This window comes from Anser brachyrhynchus (genome assembly GCF_964034855.1).
Source record: "Anser brachyrhynchus genome assembly, chromosome: 7".
NCBI lineage: Eukaryota > Metazoa > Chordata > Aves > Anseriformes > Anatidae > Anser > Anser brachyrhynchus.
This window is the reverse complement of record NC_137701.1, coordinates 7,396,318-7,414,922: the sequence shown is the minus strand read 5'-3', so window position 1 is coordinate 7,414,922 and position 18,605 is coordinate 7,396,318. Positions and strand designations below refer to the sequence as shown.

The 18,605-nt window shown below is 38.9% G+C and overlaps 1 protein-coding gene across 9 annotated transcripts in view; it reads left to right on the top strand.

The window, feature by feature from the left end:
* ZNF804A (zinc finger protein 804A) overlaps positions 1 to 18,605 on the top strand; it is a 420,932-nt gene that overhangs the window by 372,660 nt on the left and 29,667 nt on the right. For 5 of the 9 annotated variants that reach the window (XM_080598898.1, XM_080598897.1, XM_080598896.1 and 2 more), the window contains 2 exons: positions 4,056 to 4,142; positions 5,832 to 5,975. In XM_080598898.1, the coding sequence (XP_080455024.1) occupies positions 4,056 to 4,142; positions 5,832 to 5,975 (231 nt within the window). The other 4 variants (XM_080598895.1, XM_080598901.1, XM_080598894.1 and 1 more) reach the window with 2 other exon arrangements.

Sequence of the window (18,605 nt, the reverse complement as noted above, 5' to 3'; positions counted from 1 at the left end):
CTCTGCGTTGCTCTGCTTTCCGCTGGTCCAGCTTTGTCCCTGCTCTCATCCACCTCATCCATCCATCCCTCAGTTAGTTGGGGGGTGCAGAATCCAGCTATTGGCATCAGTCGGTGTGCTTGCAAAATGTGGCGTTTCCAAAAAGTGAGGATGGTGTTAGGAAGCAGGCAGCACAAGTTGGAATACATTTTGGTATATCCATCTGATTCCACTGTTCTTTATCCTAATACTAGGGTGTGTACCTAAACAAGAATACTGTTCATGAAGCTTAGAGTACAGTTTCATAGTTATTTGCATGTCTTCAGTAGCATTTTCAAGTATGCACACACCAGAATACTGATTAGCTCTCTTGTATGTAATAAGTGTTTTGGTTGCAGTTAGTTGTCTGAAGATAATCTTAAAGAGAAAACAAAGGTGGGGTGTTTTTCTTTTCTTTTTTTTTTTTTTTTTTTTTTCTTTTTCAGCCTGTGATGTTCAATTAATATAGGGGTCTTCAGGGTACTGTTTCTTCCTTGGGCCCATAACCTTGCAGTGCAGCGAAACAGTGAAACCGTGGGGTCACTGCCTGTGGAAGCTGCTTTGCCTGGAAGGACAATGTCAGGAGGGATCAAGAACCCAGTGAAATAACATCTGATGTTTATGGCCTTGCAAGTTTTAGGTAGCTATCACATCTCACAGATAATGGGAAAGTCTCAAGTATGGTAACTGGGAAGATCTGACAGTATTGTTGGTACTCATTTTCCCTGCCAGCCTCCTTTTCAAGTTAGGGTGAAACTGGAGCTTGCTATACACTGCTTGGAAATGAGTTTGCTAAGATCAATGAGTAATTTGATCAATGTATCTAATTGCTTTTTGCTTTGGCCTCACCGCCTTGATAAGGATAAGAACCTTATAAATAATTAGATTTGGTGCTAGAGTGCATTAATATTACTAATGCATGCTATTTGTTATTTATTCCTTCATTGCATCAGTGGATGATGTATAGACTGCTCACATGAGGAAGAAGTGATATAGGAAGATATAAAAACAAATTATATGTACTGAGTAATATCAAGATAGATGGCAGAGATGTTACTAAATTGTAAACTGTATGGTTTGTTTTTTTTTTTCAGTGAAATTTGCTGCTTCACACTGTCCTTCTAACACCTAGCAAATATACCAGAAATGAAGGAATCGTTGATTGTGTCTGTGGGTACGGGTTAAAAGGTCTGTGTGCGTGTGTCATATTTTCTAAGCAGATTCTATAAATACAGCTAAGATATAGAGTAGTTTCGCCAAAGCAAGAGAATTAGCTGGAGTTTTTTGACAGCTTTCAAAATATGATTTTTATTGGGACAGAAAAAAAAAGCTTTAAATATTTTTTGTCAAGGAAGGTTACACTGGAACACCTGTCAGGTCTAATGTGGTCTAATCCGGAGGTTCAGGCCAGAGCAGTCTAATCCTCTATGGGATGACTGTACCAGTAAATTCTCCTGAAGGAGGGGTATGTTTCTGTAATGTTTTACTTTGCAGTGACTGCGTGCCCGACCCTTTTAAGTCTACAGTAAATGTGAAATAGCTTACTGCAATAAAAGGAGCTCACATTTCTTGGGAAGTAAGAGTATCGACACTGGCAATCACCATGGTGTAGATGCTATATTTTAATTTCACGTTCTTACATGGTTCTTGTTTCCTGTTTAACCATTCTACAGGCAGCAAAAGTATGAGCCTGCAATGCACTAAATTAAAGCATCCCCTAGACTGAGAAATCCAGCCAACTTCCCAAAGTTGTCCATGGGAAGCATTAAATGTTTCTGTAGTTTTCCTTCTTTCTTGTAGAATGGGAGCAGAAAGTCCTGTCTCAGTGGTTAAAGGTAGCACCTCTGCAGATGTAGCCTGCTCTTCATACAATTTGTTAGATGCTTCCAGCAGCGTTTGCACAGGCTTAAGGATTTGGAGGGTGGAGAAGATGGATTTAGAGAAACAAAGCCAGCTGAGAGATGTGATCACATATTAGAGGTCTTTCATATAAATTATGAAAGATGGCTACTGTGAATTATAGCTGTAGGCTTTCAGACAATAAGCCTTTCAGGAAAAAATAATGAAACAAAGTGACACTCAATTCTGAGTTTCATTATCAAACTGAATCATAATTCAAAGTTCTTTTAAAACTTCCAGCATGGTTTGCAATTTTTTTTGATGGAACTGGGACTAAGTTTGATCATAGTTAACTGTTTTAAGTGGGTTTTTGGCTACCACTTTACTCCAGGAATATTCCTCTCCAGTAAGTCAGTGTCATTCCTGTCTGTAATCTGTTGCCAGCACTATCAAGGTCCAGGAACTATCATTTCTTACTGTCAGCTTTTGGGCAGCTGTCCCTCATCAAAATTCATAGCACTAGCGAAAGCCTCCTCTTCCAAGGTAGTACTCTCCTCCAAATCAATACAAATAGTCTAACAGGCAGGGAAGCAGTAGCCTGTGTTCTCGTATTTCCATTCCCTGCTCATCCTTGACATCAGACTTTCCTCAGCTCCTGATGCCAGCGAGCCATGGCAATTTATTCTCACGTCTGACCCAGCCCAGAGAACTCGCCAGCTGAGGGCAGCCTCCAGATCCCCGCGGTCGATGTTGCTCTGAGCACCGGAGGGCTGCGGGTGATGCAGGAACGGGACCTGCAGCGCAGTTCTCCTCCTTCAGCAGCAGCTGTGGTGGGACCGGGGAGTGTGCAATGCAAGGGGCTGAAGCCTTGGAAAGGACCAACCTGAAGCAAATCGACAGAGGTTTTTGGAGAGGTGATTTGGTATCCTTTCCCACCACATTGGAATAAAATACGGGTCCCATCTGATAGTTTTAGGTTATAACATGACAAAAATACTGTTTCATATTTCTTGATTGCTTCAAGTAAAATGCAAAATTTTATAAAAATAAGTACTGCTACTATTTCATTTGCAATTCCTTGATGAAAATATATTTCTGTTGCAGATAGATACCTCACAGTCCACAATTACTAGTTAATGCTTTTTGCCCATGTTTAGATCACGGTGATCAGGGTGTCTCACCAGTTAGGTTGGTTAACAGCCATTGCCTGTCCTGCAGCAACTTAGGAACACCCTTGTGTTCCTCTGTATCATGCGGAGAATCAACTACCTACCACTTTTTAAAGTGGCATCCCATTCTTCCGTGCAGTGCGTGCTGTCTTTATAATTACCCAATTTCCTGCATGTAGTTCAACAAATCAAATGAAATTTAGTAATTGAATAGAAACCTCTCCTGCCAGCAAAATATTGCTCAGCAGCAAGTGATGTAGGTGATAAAGGAGTTGTATAAAAATGTTGGCGGAGTGCTCTATGGTGATTTAAAAGTATGTGTATGTTAAGAGTTAATACAAAAAACAATAGGAAACAAAATAGAGAACCTTAATATAGTACTCTATGGCACCACAGTGTATCTGGTTATCATGTTGTCTTGCCAGGGAGGAGATGATAGTTGGAAAGGCCTTGGAGGCTGAAAAAAGGACCAGGACAAGTAATGAGTGACCTGGGTATGAAGGATGACTGAATACACATGTCTGGGAGACTGTGTGGTAGGGGTGTATGTAATTATGAAAGGCCCAGACAGAGAAAATAAAACATGTAAGTTTGTGACCTCTTCCAGTGAGAGAACAAATGAAACTTCAATGCAGCCTCAAAACAGAGAAGAGAATGGTCCTTAGTAAAGGGTCACTTTGCCTTGGTTGTACACAGTAAAATTTTACATGGGTTCAAAACATTGACCTGATCCAGCACAGCCATTCATATGTTCCTAACATCAAATACTTCTGGGTTTTAAACACTTCAATCTTGTCACATAAAAATCCCATATTTTCCCTTCCTGTGTCCATGATCAAATTCCACTAATACTTTCCCTCTACTTATTTATCATCTGTTTTAGATGATGTGATGATAGTCTTTATATTGCCTCTGAAATGGTAATATAATATTGAAATATAAAATTAACCCTCCCCACCAAAGAACTCCAGCTGAAGGATTGTAGTAGTAGAAACCCCAAGGTACTGATGAGATTTTCTTACTTTGCAGTCCAGTTGCTCACAGGGTTCCCATGTCTCTGTTCCATTGGGATGTGCTGGGCATGCCAAGTACAATTGCAGAGTAGATCCCATTCAGGTTAGTCCTGTTACGTAATAATTATATTGTTTCCAAAAAGGTGCTTTATGTCAAGAGGAACACCAACTGTATTACATAATTTTATTTAGGTTACTGCCTTATGTTAGTATGTCTTGTGAAATTTTGCTTGAGAGTTATTCAGTGTGTTGGGATCTCTTTATACAAGAAAGGTTATGGTTTATTTCACCGTTCTTGCCTTAGAATCCATCACATTTGCTGTTCTCCTACACAATTATCATATGTAATATTTCAGAGTTCTGATAATCCCCCAAATCTACAATTTCCTCCTCCTTTTTTGTTCTAACAAAGGAAAATATGATGGGATTCCTTTGTAGACTATGAGAATTATTTTAAGCTATTTCAAGGGAGTTTATGCCCTTAGAGCTTGATGTGCTGTCTCCACTACTTTCTTAAACATAAGCTTCTTAGTAATAATTGAAGTGGTTAAAAACCTATAGTTCCTTACTCATTATTACCAAGAACTAATTATAGAGTTTCCAGGATAGGTTTCCATACAGCATAAGTGTATTTCAAAGTGTAAATATATTTATATGTCTTCAAATAATATGCTCTTTTTTTTCTTTTTTTTGTTTAAATAAAACATTTTATGCAACATCAGTCTAAAAATGTCCTAGAAATGTGTGAGTTCCTCTTGTGTCAGCCAGTATTCAAAACCCAGTCCTGAAGTGATTTTTGCAATTCTTTTAATGGGCAAAATTGAATGAGGGAGTAGCTCTGTTGGGATCTGAATCAGTGGTGTTTGCTAACAGTCTGATCACGCTGAATTATATTTAAGTACAATGTTAAATATGTATCTTTGGTTATTTATATTTTTGTAAACAATATTTGCTGCAGTTGGGATTTTAGGGTCAATTCTCTCTCGGATTTGTCAAGAGCAGGTGGCATTTCACTCAAGTTAAACGTGTTTAATATGTATCTGGTGCTCAACTAATTTGAGATGACGGACCGTTTCCATGCTCTTTCTGAACAGGCCATGTTGTCATCGACAAATTCAGGAAATTAATAAATATTGCTTGTATATAATTCGCTGATAAATAATAAGCAAGGTTGGTTTTAATGCTTTTGCTTATGTATGGTAAATGGAGATGTGGGTCTTTCCTTCTAATGCTGGATGACAAACAGCAAAGCTATGGAAGATATTCATTACATCTCAGCTATGAAAGCATTCATCATGTTTTCATTTTTTACCTGTGTTCAAGAGGGACACAGCAGAGTTTCTTTTAATTTTGTTTTCACTTTAAGAAGCACACTTCATTGTGAAAGCCTCATAACTAAATTATTGGAGTTTGTGTTTCTGTGATTATTCTGCTGAGGCATATTACCTACCAGATCATCTGGGCACTGAATTTTTGGTAGAAATTAACTGGAAAATAACCTTCAACATGATAAATATTTGTAGTTGGAAAGGACCTGAGGAAATCCATCTGTAGCCTAACGTCTGACAGAGCCCCTAAGGGGAGCTGGCAACTGTATAGCAAATTGAAGTGTGCAAATCCTGAGCCTCTCAGCAGATACAGTAAATATGTGCAGTGTAACACAGCAAATATGTGAAGGCTTTTAGTTATGGAGGTGTGTAAATGTTTACAAATATGATTAACTGCAGAGCACAAAATCCATTCGCAGCATCAAAGGAAAATACTAAAATTCCTTTTTCCCACCCCCCTGCAGGATTATGCTGAAAAGAAAAACACGATAGCAAAAGCCCTGGAAGATCTTAAAGCCAACTTCTACTGTGAACTCTGTGACAAGCAGTACTATAAACATCAGGAGTTTGACAATCACATTAACTCATATGATCATGCTCACAAACAGGTAAGAGGAATCTGCTCACTACTTAAACTTAATTCCAGTGGGAATGTTGACATTTTTGGTTTCCATGTCCTACAGGTTGGCTTGAAAATCACAGTTGTCAAATTTCAGATTCTGGGAAGCAAAAATAGGCAGTTTTCTTAGAAACAAGTCATAACATGAAGATTTTACAGCCAAAAATTCTGAGCTGTAAGGAATGGGGAATGCTCTAAGGGAAATGCGAACAGTTATGTGGTAAAAAGGTACAAGGAATGATGAAAATGTAAATGTAGAATTCACTTGTCATCAGTTTAATTTTGCATATCATTAAATGCTGTGGTGTATTTAAGAGATTTAAGGGAAACATTTGTGTCACAACAGGTGTGGGTAGGAAGCTTGACATAGTCTTTGGTAAACTTTCTTTTCACAACTGCATGTGTGTGAAATGGACCATAATTTTACTTAAATGCACTGCATATAGAAAACCAAGGTAATGAAAAGTTTCTGGCTCAGTTCACAATAAGATAAGTGTAAGCTTTTAAACATTGGTATTTACAGTTTTACCGCCACGTTTTATCACCGCACCTCCAAGTTCCGTATCCTGCTTTTATAACATAACAGTGAGAGAGGCAATGCAACTGTCTTATAAGGCAATGGCATACCAGTGCAACCTCACGGTCTCCAGAGTGGTCAAAACTGTATTATTCAGAGGAAAATGCAATGCATTGACTTCACCAAAAAGATACATAATGATCTAACCATACAGAAACTTTCTACTTAGTCCAATTAGCTGGTAGTTGTCGTTTATCTTTGTTTTATCTGGTGAAATCATAGGGTCCTTGATCAGGATTGATTGCTTTTCATTCTAATTGAATCTCCTTTTGTCCTGTAGCTCCCTTCAGGTTGAGGGCAGATGCTATCAGCTTTAGATTTTGTGAGTTTTCGATTTAGTGTTGTGAACTATGGAGCTGTAGACCTTATCAACAATAGCAGTGTATGACAACCTGGAGAGAAAGCAAGCTGTATTAGATGAGAAACTAGCAGGTAGCTTCCTTGCATCCTATAGATACTTATTGTGAGTTGTAAGTATTTGTAGTTGAAACACAGCTGGAACTGGTTCTTCAGGCATTGTCACACAGCACCACCTCACTGATAGAGGGCAAGGGAATAAAGTGATGGGCAGAATTTTCCCCACTTGAACTTTCTTAGAAATGTTCAAAGTGCTCTGAAGCACTTCCAAATAATAAAAACCTGAAGGCTGCAGTAATTGCTCCTCTCTATTCAGTATTGATGAAAAATGGATTTTGAAAGCAAGGTCAGGCATGAGACTTGTTTTCAATGGTTCACACAGCTACTTCTCCTTTTTAATCGCTTTAGACAGGAGATGCTGGGCACCACACCAGCATTTGGAGTGCAGCATGTCCTGCCTCTACACCTTTTGGGTAGGGGCTTCAGTGTCTGTGTTTGTATGTGTCTTTGTGGATGTAGCTGATGAAACCCAAGAAGCCATCCTCTTCCTACGCAAGACAACCATGACTCTAACCTCCTTGGTGGGAAATCAGACAAAAGTTTCCAGTTCTCCAGTAGAACAAGTTGTATGGATGCTTGTTTCGACAAAGTGAAAATGTTCTGTAATACTACTGGAAAATAAGGCCATCGATTCCTGAGATTAAAATGTTAAGTCAGATCTAATTCTTCTGGAGCATTTTCTGTGGCAGTTTCTACAGGTGTTATAAAAACAAACCATTCCTCTTTCCATATTTCGGTGAAAGAGAGGGTAGGCAGCAAATGCTGCTATGCAGGCTCCCTCAGATTTACTGATTTTTCATGTCTTTTTTTTGGGAGCAACCTAATTTTTCTAATTTTGCTAGAGCCGTTTGCAGATGCTAATGTTGAATGCTTTGTTCTTTGGTGTGAAACTTCCTACCTCAGTGGCAGTTTAGTGGAGGGGAATGAACAACTGACCTGTCTGTGGATTTTGCTTCATATTTTTCTCCAACTTTCTCCATTCAATCACACCTTTCTGCTAATAATGGGCAGGTAAGGGAAAGCACTTGTAGAAAGTTTCCCATGATCCCAGAACAGTTGTAAGCATATGCAGCCAGTTTGGTTTCACTGGTCCCAGCACCCAACAGTGTCTTTCCAATGATCAAGCAGATGAAAAACTTCTGTCCAAACCTGAGTTCATCCCAGCTCTACTGAAAAGCCTTATTTAATCCTAACTGAGCATTCTGTTATCACACAGTCTTAAGCCATGGGATGCTTTCTCAGAGAAAATCTTAATTCCAGCTTCTGTACCTCAGTGTTATTGTACATATTCTATTTTTTCCATCAATTCAAAGATTGCTAGCACAGTAAATTTTCAGGCTTAAAATACAAGATTTTATAATTATGTGATTTCCCCCTCTTTGGATGAGGGGCCCTGTACTGTCAAGGGTTGGTTGTGTTTTGATTTATTATCTCATCTAGCTTCTGAAACCCTGCTTTCAGATTGTATGTAGTCCAGAAAGAAAGGATAGGGCTAAACTAATTTTATTTCCTGGGACCTGAAGGAGTTCAGACCAAGGTAGCTGGGTCTCCACCTGCCTCTATTAGTGCTTTCTTGTTCTTAGTCTAGACAATATGGTTTGGAGAGTAATATCTGTAGCCTTTAAGAATCCTGGAAAAGTAACTTGCAAGGTAAGGTCAGTGGTAATGGAGACAAATGAACTCTTTTATTTGCTTTGAAAACCTAGACATAAAAAAGAACGAAAACAAAATTGAGTGCAGGTATCTTTAAGTGTTCTGAGCCCAATTCAGACAGAAATGTAACTAAGGCTGAACCTGTATGATTCTTTAATGAGAGAATTACTGTTTGATGATGATGGTCTAAAATCATGGACTGCAGCTTTTGAGACCCGTTTTTGAGACTCAAAAAATCTGTGTGATTATGCAGAGTTTCTGAAGTATTTGGAAGCATACAAAGAGCTCTCTGAAGTGCTGTGTTCATGCAGGGTAGGGGAAAAAATCCTGCCTGTGTTCCTAGAAATGCTGTAATTTTGATAAATGTGGCAGAGCATCAAGTCTAAAGCTGTGAATGACCTTCGTCTCATAGCCTTTCAGAGGCAGAGAGTTGTTTTGTCTTGTCAGTGAAGAAGGCTGGATCGCACAGCTGGATCTCCTGCATCAGTCATTCCTCAAGAGACTTGTTGCTGTGAGAATGAAATGGTTTCATTCTTGAATTTGAAAGTCTTCCTCTCCATCCGAGACCTTCTGATTAATCACCCAATATCACAGCAGCGCACCTGAGCTTGTTCTTTCCTCTCCCAGGACAGCCTTTCTAAATATCAGAATAGCTGTGGTGAAAAATAAAAGTAAGAGCCCTAATGTATTTGCATCCAGATATGCAAATACAATCAATTAAGTAAATTGTAAGTAGGAAACTTTCCCCACAAAATCAGAGGTCATTTTGCAAATGCTGTCTCCCTTGATGAAAATAATCTCCCTGCTCTAAAAATGTATTTAAAATTGTATGGAGGTACTAAAGCACAAATTACAGAGGAAGACTAAATTAGTAGATGTCCTTTTTCCCTATTCCAGCCACAGTTTTCTCCTGTCTATGTTTTTCTCCTCTCTCTACATGTTTTTCTTCTTTGTGCATTTTAAGAGGTTAATACCAAATAGGTCAGCAAATACTGATCTGTAGCCCATCAGAAATCTGACCTTTGATCATCTTGGTGTCTTTGAATAAACATTTCAATGAATATAGGTGGAGAAAAAGAAAATCTTAAGTGGAAGGATGTGATAAGGCATGAAAATAGTGATAATACAGTAATTTTTCTAGATGTATACCTCCTACAGGAAGGATGAAGGATGGAAATGTGTAAGGTGTAAAGTAAGAGCTGTATAGCAGGTAGCACACTTGCAGATTCCAGTATTCTCAGCAAAGATAACTGGATGATGCCAGTTTTCTGACTGCAATTTAAAAAACAAAGCCACAAATCCTTGCAGTTATCATTACAGCCATCATTACAAAAATAAAATTCAATAAAAAGGAAATGTATATATCCCCCATCCCTTCTACTTGCCACTGTACATTTTGTCTTTTGCCAGTTGCTGTTCACAAAATGTCCGTGTTTTGTTAGTAAACATCTGAAAAAGTTTTTAAGTGCCTTTCTTTAAGCAGCATTTTAATTTTGTGATCCTCAGGGTTTATGTTGTATCTGTCAAGGAAGCCTATGCAATTCGTGTAGCCCTCTTCAGTGCTATGGAAACCTCATGGATGGCCAGATAGGAAATCCCTGAGAAAAGATGCTTAAAAGGAGGACTTAATTCCCAGGATGTGCTCATGGTACCTCAGGAAATCTGGGTGATTATCAGTGGAAGCTGTGTTCTGTTGAAACTTGATCTTAACACACCTCACTGCTCTTTATTCTCTGGAACTTCAAAACAACAGAAATGCATGACAGAAGTAGGGATTTTCTGCCACTTAGTTGTTCTGCATTTGCATCATTTTATGTTGGGTTAGGAAGAACAGAATTTAAATAGATGAGAACAAGGATTGTAGTAGCTCAGTCCCACAGCTGCAGAAGTGAAAGACGTGCACTATTTACCAGGAGCCAGCAGTATTTTGTGTTGCATTTCCCGGGCTGCTTTTTGCAAGTTGAGTCCTGCTACAGCTATTTGAATCACTAAGCCAACAAAGCCAACACGTGGTATGCCATCTTGGAAGTGTAGAAACAACAATTCTCAAAAATGTGTCATCTTCTAGAGCAATACAATTAAAAAAAAAAAAAAGGTTTATGCTAGTTCAGAACAAAACCTTAAGAACTGCAAAAAAGTTCCACAAGAGTTGCTTCATAAGCAAAACAAGCATGATATATGTATGTGACACGTGACATAACTCAATGCTGCTGGCAACAGCGTTGTGTTTTCCTGGACCGTAGTGCACGCTGAGCTGGCCAGAAAGGGATGTTTAAGATGACAGAGTGGACAAGAAGGCTGTGGTGAGCAATTACAGCCATCACAACCCCCGAGAGCGATGAAATAAATTCCTTCTTCAAGCGCCATCGAGGCTAGGCATGGATGAGAAGAATGCCCACACGGTTATATTGGTGTCAAAACCACTGGGTCCTTTAGGGCTGAGGGGGCAAAGCTCCCCTGCTGCAGGGCTGGTGGGACAGACAGCAACAATGTGCTTGTGGTGATGGCTGCTGCCTGCCCTCATGGGTAAAATGTAATCCTGTGCATGTGGTTGGGTGTAGCTTATAGAAAGCAGGGGCGGGAAGCACTCAGAGCATTGTCTTTTCCTTTCCCTGTGAGGGAAAATACCTTTTTGCAGTACATGTCAGTGTGCTTTCTCTGCTTTGCACTTGATGACCTCTCACTCTCGATATCAGAGTCAGGATTCTTGCAGCCAAACTTTCAGGAATGGAAAAATTTTCTATTCCTTCCCTTACTCCAGCTTGTTTCTCAGAAGAAAGCAATATTTCTGTGTGCCCTTATGGGCAAACTTAGCTTCTGAAAGTGAAGCAGTAGGATCCACATAATTTTGTTTGAATACTGTTGTCCCTGTCACTGAATGTAATTTTGCCTCTTCCTATATTTAATTTTTTCCCTTGGGAAAAGATGCTCATCTTTTCATTCTTTTTAAATATTAAGGGAACACCACCAAACGTTCCAGCCGCATGTGTTCCTTTGGATATATATATATATTTGTAGCCCACATACAACCACGAAACAACCCCTCCTCTGCCAAAACAGAAACAGAACGGAGGATCTCTGCTCCATTGAAATATAAAGAATGTATCCAGAGCATAGTGCCGGAGAGGAATTTCCAGGTGGGAGTCTCTTTACAGATGATGGGCTAACAGGAGTGCTTCTTCTGGTATTAACCCTGCCTCCTTCGGTCGGCTGCCGTGCTGTAAAGGCACCTGAAGCTCTGCCTCTGGCATCCAAGTGCCTGGGGCAATGCAGCAGCTGGATGCTGACAGGGAGGGCAGAGTATAATTGGAAATCAAACAGTTCATTTCTGGTTTTTATTTGTGAATATTTGAACGTATTCAGGGATAAACTTCCTACACTGTTTGATGAATGAAAGAAAAGCCGATTTCTTTTCCTTCCAGTTTTTATTTTGCCTGTAAATTTTAATTCCAGAAATTGGCTTCTTGATGGGTATCAGTGTTAGAGTAATTAGGCACTCTTTAGTTCCAAACTTGCACTGCCACTTTAGATTAGGGCATCCTGAGTAAGATATTAATACCACAGAATTCAGTTTTGTTACTAACTAGCATTCTGTTTCTTCATTACCAAAGAAAACATGTAACTACATTCCTGTTTTGGCAATTATAACTGGAAAGATACTGCAGAACTTTTTCTTTTCTTTTGAGTTTAGGAAATTCTTTTCTGTAATAATATTTGATTATCTAATTGACTTATTTTTCCTGAAGAGGTGTTTTTAAAAGAAACATAATTACTGTAGAAAAGCATATACCTTGTCTGGTCCCATGGATAGTCTGCAAACAGAACATTAATGCCATATGCTGGCACTTCTGGCTCCACAAGGAGCCCATTCTTTAAAACAGGAGTAGCTTTAATCAAATGCAATCCCTTCTGAGCTTAGAAACTTGGTATTTACGCACCTTTTTTTTTTTTCCCTTCATTTTTCCTGTCTTGGATTACTGCATCCTTCGCTTCTTTATCCTTTTCAATATTGCGGTCAGTCTCATAACCTGTTAAAGCACTGACAGTACATTTCCATGCAAAATTAGTACAAATTTTATTCAGCAACACATTGCGCTAGAGTCATCCCCAGTTGTGTCTGTGTTAGCATGTCACTCAGATAACTATTGAATATCCTGATAGGCCCTGCTGAACATGCTTCAGTTTCCACGATAAGGTGCCTTTTGAATGTTTTGTTTGTTTGTTTGCTTTTTTTTTTTTAATAATCATAAACTGAAAACTATGCACTGTGAACATAGGTTGTTAAAAAGAAACCACAGCCCCAACCCAAAGAGTGAGGAATAAAGAAACATGATTTACTTAGTATATCCTGCACATTTATCTCCCCAGCATGCATTTCTGCTGTTGTGTGGTTCACTGTTTTTCTTTTTTAAATTGTACTAAAAATTTTCAGTTGATCTTTATCTTTCTAAATAAATTCATGAAAATTTATGTGTGTAAATTAGCTGAACTTAAGGCTAATTTTAAACTAAGCTTTACTGTATCAGTATAAGGTGTCTGCTGTTTGGCCAAAGCTTTTGCAAAAGAAAATACTTATTTCTGTTCAACACTAAGATAAGAATGGAGATAATAATTAGGATTTGAAAATAGGAAACAATAAAGTGTTCCCATACGTGATTCCTGAAGGATCCTCTATATTGTAGTACATATTTTGGCATAAGGTGTTTTGATGGGGAGAAATGATTAAAAACTGGAGTTACACAGTCTTTGAGATCAAATGAGCGTTTACCTATCACATGCTTTGTTGCTAGCCTATAGATCAGCTAAACAATTATCTGGAAGAAAAATATTCTATTTTTTGTCGTCATTCACTCTATAACAGAATCAATCTCCCAAAGTTAATTCAAGTGTTATTATGGGTCAAAGTTCAAACCAATCAACTGAATATATTTTCTGTAATTTTCACAAATTCCAAAGGCAGTTCGATTGCTGTCCTGAAAGTAATAGAGTAGAATATAGATTAAGTGTGGGTAACAAATAACATGAAAAGAGTTTTTTTTTACTCCATGCTTTTCAGCTGCTAGTGATCACATAGGAAAATGTTATTCGCAATGAAGTTTTAAGCTTTCTTAAATGAAAGGCAAACATACATTGCTAGTAATGTATTAAGTTCTGACCTCTCAAGGTGACTCATTTTTGTGAAATTAACATGATTTAATTTGCTGAAACAACTAAGTGGTGCATGCGAATGGCTCCATGCCTGATGCTGCAGAAGCCACCTTATGGTTTCCTATTTATTGCCCCATCCCCCCAAAAATGTTTCCAGATTTTTTTTTCCCTTAGGAGCTCTGCTAGAATTATTTTTTATGCCCTGCAGCACATGCATGCTGTTTTACACGTGGGAGTTCATTGGGAAAAACTGAGCAACCTTTTCAGTGCAAGCCACAGTAAATCTTAAGGTAATTATTGCATTCTTTGCTGATCCATGCAAAATCAATACTTCATTCATTTCAGAAAGAGCTTGTTCTTTTTTAAGTCATGGTTCTGACCCACTGGTGGAACATAACATTGCAATCAGCGTTGCATTTTGGGAAGAGATGTGACTAGACAAGCAACATATATAGAAGTGATGCTTGATTTAACCTTGGGTAATGAATCCTGCTCAGTCTACAGGCTGCGTGCAGTAGGACATTGGGACCTCTACAGGGACAGTGTTTAACTGAAGGTAAATCTAAGGAAAAGTTGTAGGCCTTGATCACAGACAACCATTCATGTAGTTTCTTTAGGCAGTCTAATGCTATTCTAGAAATTATAATTACAGTAATTATTAATATTTTAATTATGGATCAGTAACAGCTTATAGAGAATATATTCAGTTTCCAAAACTGTTTTAGTCACAATCAACAAAACCTAAAATTAGGTACTTAGATATTATTTTTTTTTTTAAATGTGCAGGCAATGCTGCCTTGGAACAACTCCACTGCAGAGCCTTTTACATGTGTTTGTTGTTGGCTTCTTGGTTTTGAGCTCCAGTGGTTAGTTGATTTTGCTTTAATTTTTTTATTTTTTAATTAACACTACAACTTTCACTGTCCCGTAAGGATCTGAGTGATGCATTAAGTTGAACTTTCCCCACCGTCATGCAACAAATGAAAGAATTAAAATAAGGGCTCCATGGGCACCAAAAAGGATAGATTAAGCAAATAGGACTGCTGTTGATTTTGAACTTCATTGGCAGACAAACACAGCCCTATTTTAAGAAGATTTCAAGAGTTGGTTGAAAAGAAAATCAGCAGTGTGCCCTTCCTGTCAGTCCCGTTTCTATTCTGAGTTCTGCCTAGCCTTTTCCTTCATTTCAAGGATACCATATGCTGTTATTTGAGTAATACCCCTAGTTTCTCACTATGCTTTCATCGATGCTTGTTCATGACAAGCATCCTTGTGACAAACCTCAATTATTCTGTAAAGAACCTTTCATTTTCTTCCAAAGTCTCCATATGTGGCAGAAGAGTTGTGGTTCAACATTGAGTGACTGAAAGTGTTGATGTCTTGGGTGAACGGTTTTTATTCTTTTTAAGACATTCAGTGTGCAAAAGACAGTATAAATACAGCCAGACTTTGTGACTGTCTCTTGCTTGTAGGCATCCTTCTCTTTCCTTGAAGGAGAAACAAGAGCATGTGACATCTTTTCTTAAATTAGAACTGACTGAAACCCAAGGCACACCATAATATAAATAATAAATAATACTAATTCAAGCTCATTCATGATTAATGCTGCTACTTTTAAATGCACAGCTTCTCTGGTACAGCTCGCTGCTGTCAACTTTATATGCTAATACTACCAAGAGTTCATGCAAAAAGTTAGCTCTGAACATGTAACCCATATTCCCTTTTCTGTCACTGAAAGTGAAGGAAATGACAAAAATCTATTAAATGAAAAAACTCACCTTCTTTAATGATGATTTTGTGTGTGAGTGTGAACTACTTTTTTTTTTTTTTGTATATTTTTTGTATGGCTTTTAAATGCTTGCTTGCACTGGCAACTGCATGTTATATCTGGTACAGACAGGATCTCATAATGTTATATCACCTATTAACTACACAGAGATTGTCTGTCTACAAATTCTTTGTTATGAAAGACAGGAAACCAAGCCTGAGACTCTAAACAAGAACATGGAAGAGATGAATTGCAACAGTCCCAGTTGTTAACATCATTATTACAGACTCTGTTAGGGTCAGCTCTTGCCTTCACCATCTCTGTGCATGTTCTTCCTTTGCTATTCTTGGTGTCCCTCCCCTGGCCAGCCAGACACCGGCTGCAGAGAGCGTTGTAAGAGCAGGGCACTTTTTAAAGTATACTTAAGGTTCTCAATAGTCTGTGTCTCATAGACAAAAGGTGCTGTATGAGACAGGGCTGCCACTAGGTATGATAAAGAAAGGAAGGGTGTATTTGTATGAAAATGGATTCACGCAAATAGAACAAATTAGAAAATGTAAATGAAGCATTAAAATGATGTTTATCAAACTCATCCTTAGCTCTTTTTGTTCTCTTCTGCTAAGCAAGCATTAAAGTAACACAAATGGTTCTCTTTTTTGTCTGTTTTAGAAGATGTAGGCTGCTGCCACCTCTCCCTCCACCTTGTCTCTCTGCAGTGCCACTTCTCTGCCCCAGCAGGAGACTTTTCTTCTCTGCCATCTCAAGGCTCATTTCTTGCTTAATGAATCTTTCTTTTTTCCTTTCTTTGGATGCGAGGATGACACATGCAACCAATGTAGATCACTTCATTTTCTTCCCTCATTCCTATGCATAGTTAACATGACTTGCATTTCTAAGAAATACTGCAATTAGTGTGTTTTCCTGACACCAGCCTACTTTGTAAGGTTTGTAAAAAGGTATTCATTTTATAATGCCAAATATATTAAAAGTATCGTTTAGTTTATATTGGTGTAGTCTAACTGTGAGCATTATAAACTCACTTCTAAGCTGCTTAGCCTACAAAGGCTATAACACTTTTGGTGAGTACTTTGTGTTTGCTTTGCACGGTGAAAGCTCTAGTCTGAGTTACTCCTTGGGGGCTGACACTGCTGACATGTTCAAGTTCAGATGGTCAGACCCAACATGACTGAGTTCAACTCAGAGCTCGAAGAGCAAAGAGAGTTTCTGGGATGCCCACAAAATCACTGGGAGATTAACAACTAAAACAGTACTCTACGGGGATTATTTGCAAGGAGGTTTTTCTGTTCAGATGCTTAGAAGTAGGTCAGGACTGAAGCAGATGTCCATCTACCCCATGCCAACATTCCTGCAAGGCATATGCTATTCCCAAGGCTGTTTTAGGATTTATTTGTTTTTAATGTAATCAAAAATACTTCCTCACAGTGAGGAGGAGTGGCTGGATGCCCAAGCAGAGCTCTCATAACTGAAAAATAGAATTTGCAGTGGTGACAGCTGGGCAGCCTTAAAATGGTAGGTGAGAATAACTTCATTTTTGATGATAAGGTGGGGGGTTATTTTACTTAAATAACGGTGGATAACATCTTAAATAATAGATAGTCTTTTCCAAATTACTCTGTGGGTAGCAGATTTTCTTTTCAAACACTGCTCTAGTATTTTGCTTTGGATCTGCACACCTGTCTGACTGTGAACAAAGGGATGATAAAATAGCTAATGATTCATCTTTCTGACTTGATTAACAGGAAGATCAACAAGGCAAAAATCATGTCAAATCATTTTCCTTCAGCAATTGTGAGGAGAAAAGATTGTGTATTGAAAAGTGTGGGGTTGGGAAGCTTTTTCTTCTGTCTGTAAGGATTTAAGATAAATCCAAGGTTTATGTCCCCTTTGAGCAGTTTCACTACCTGCTCATCATGCAGTGTGGATTCACCTCTGCGCAGGGGCTTCCTCTATGGGTATGCATGGAGAGGTTTGAATCCTTTGCAAATCCCTTGAGTTGCCATCTGAATGGAGATACTTGATCTGTGGCATGCTGTTGTATCTCTTCTTGGTCTACCGTTTGCTCTGGATGAAACAAATGTGGTTGTTAATTTGGTTCTGTGGAAACAGGTTTGGTTCTGTGGAAACCTGGGGAAACAGGTTTGTGAGCTCGCTTAACTCTTGGGCTGAGCCTCCCACAAACAAGATCATGGCTCTGTGTGAGGTTGGAGTTGAACAGGGGCTGGGGAGGGCCAGGGCAGCCCACAATCTCAGTGACTGGTGTGGTGCCCTGCCTGCCCTTGCACTCATGGGAGGAAGAGCTTGTGTCCTGCGGGAAGTGGTGGTGGGAGTGCAGAAGTCTGCTTCGCTCTCTGCAGTGGTGGTTGCTCTGAGTTGGGTGCCTTTCACTCCCCGAGTAGGTTTTGTGCATTGCTGGAGGATATAAAGTAGTATGGCATGCCCTACAGAGCACTTCGCTTCAAATACTCATTTGTCTGTGTGTGCTTTGTGGGGGGGAAAAATACAGTGTTGATAATAAAAATCTGTGAGCACAGATGACTTCTGCCAAGTAAACTGCCTGGTACACTGCTAAGGGAAATATTTTCTTGGGCATTTGTAACTACTGTCGTTGACAATAATATTGCTTGGAATATAAAATAATGGTGGTGTGTTGCCTACCATGACAGAAACTGTGAAAGGTTTTGGCCTTAGTAGGCTTTAATGGGTGCTGTAGAAATAACTACAGAACTGACACTTCCATTTATTAACTTGTAATTGTCCAAAACAAATCATGCTTTTTTCCCCCCACAGTAGACTGAAGCCTAGTGTATGTTAATTGTCCTGGCTCTTCACCTGTCTTGACACCTTGTCAGCTCTTGTCAGCTTTTAAAAGTTATTCTCTTATGAAAACTGTACCTCTGTTGGGTTATTTTCCCATAATGGCCTTGCCACTCATTTTTTCTTTTTTCCCTTTTTCTTTTTTTTTAAATTCTTACATCAAGGTTTACACTTAGCGCTGTCCCCTGACAGTAGTGTGTTCTCTAACGGCCAGTGGTAAG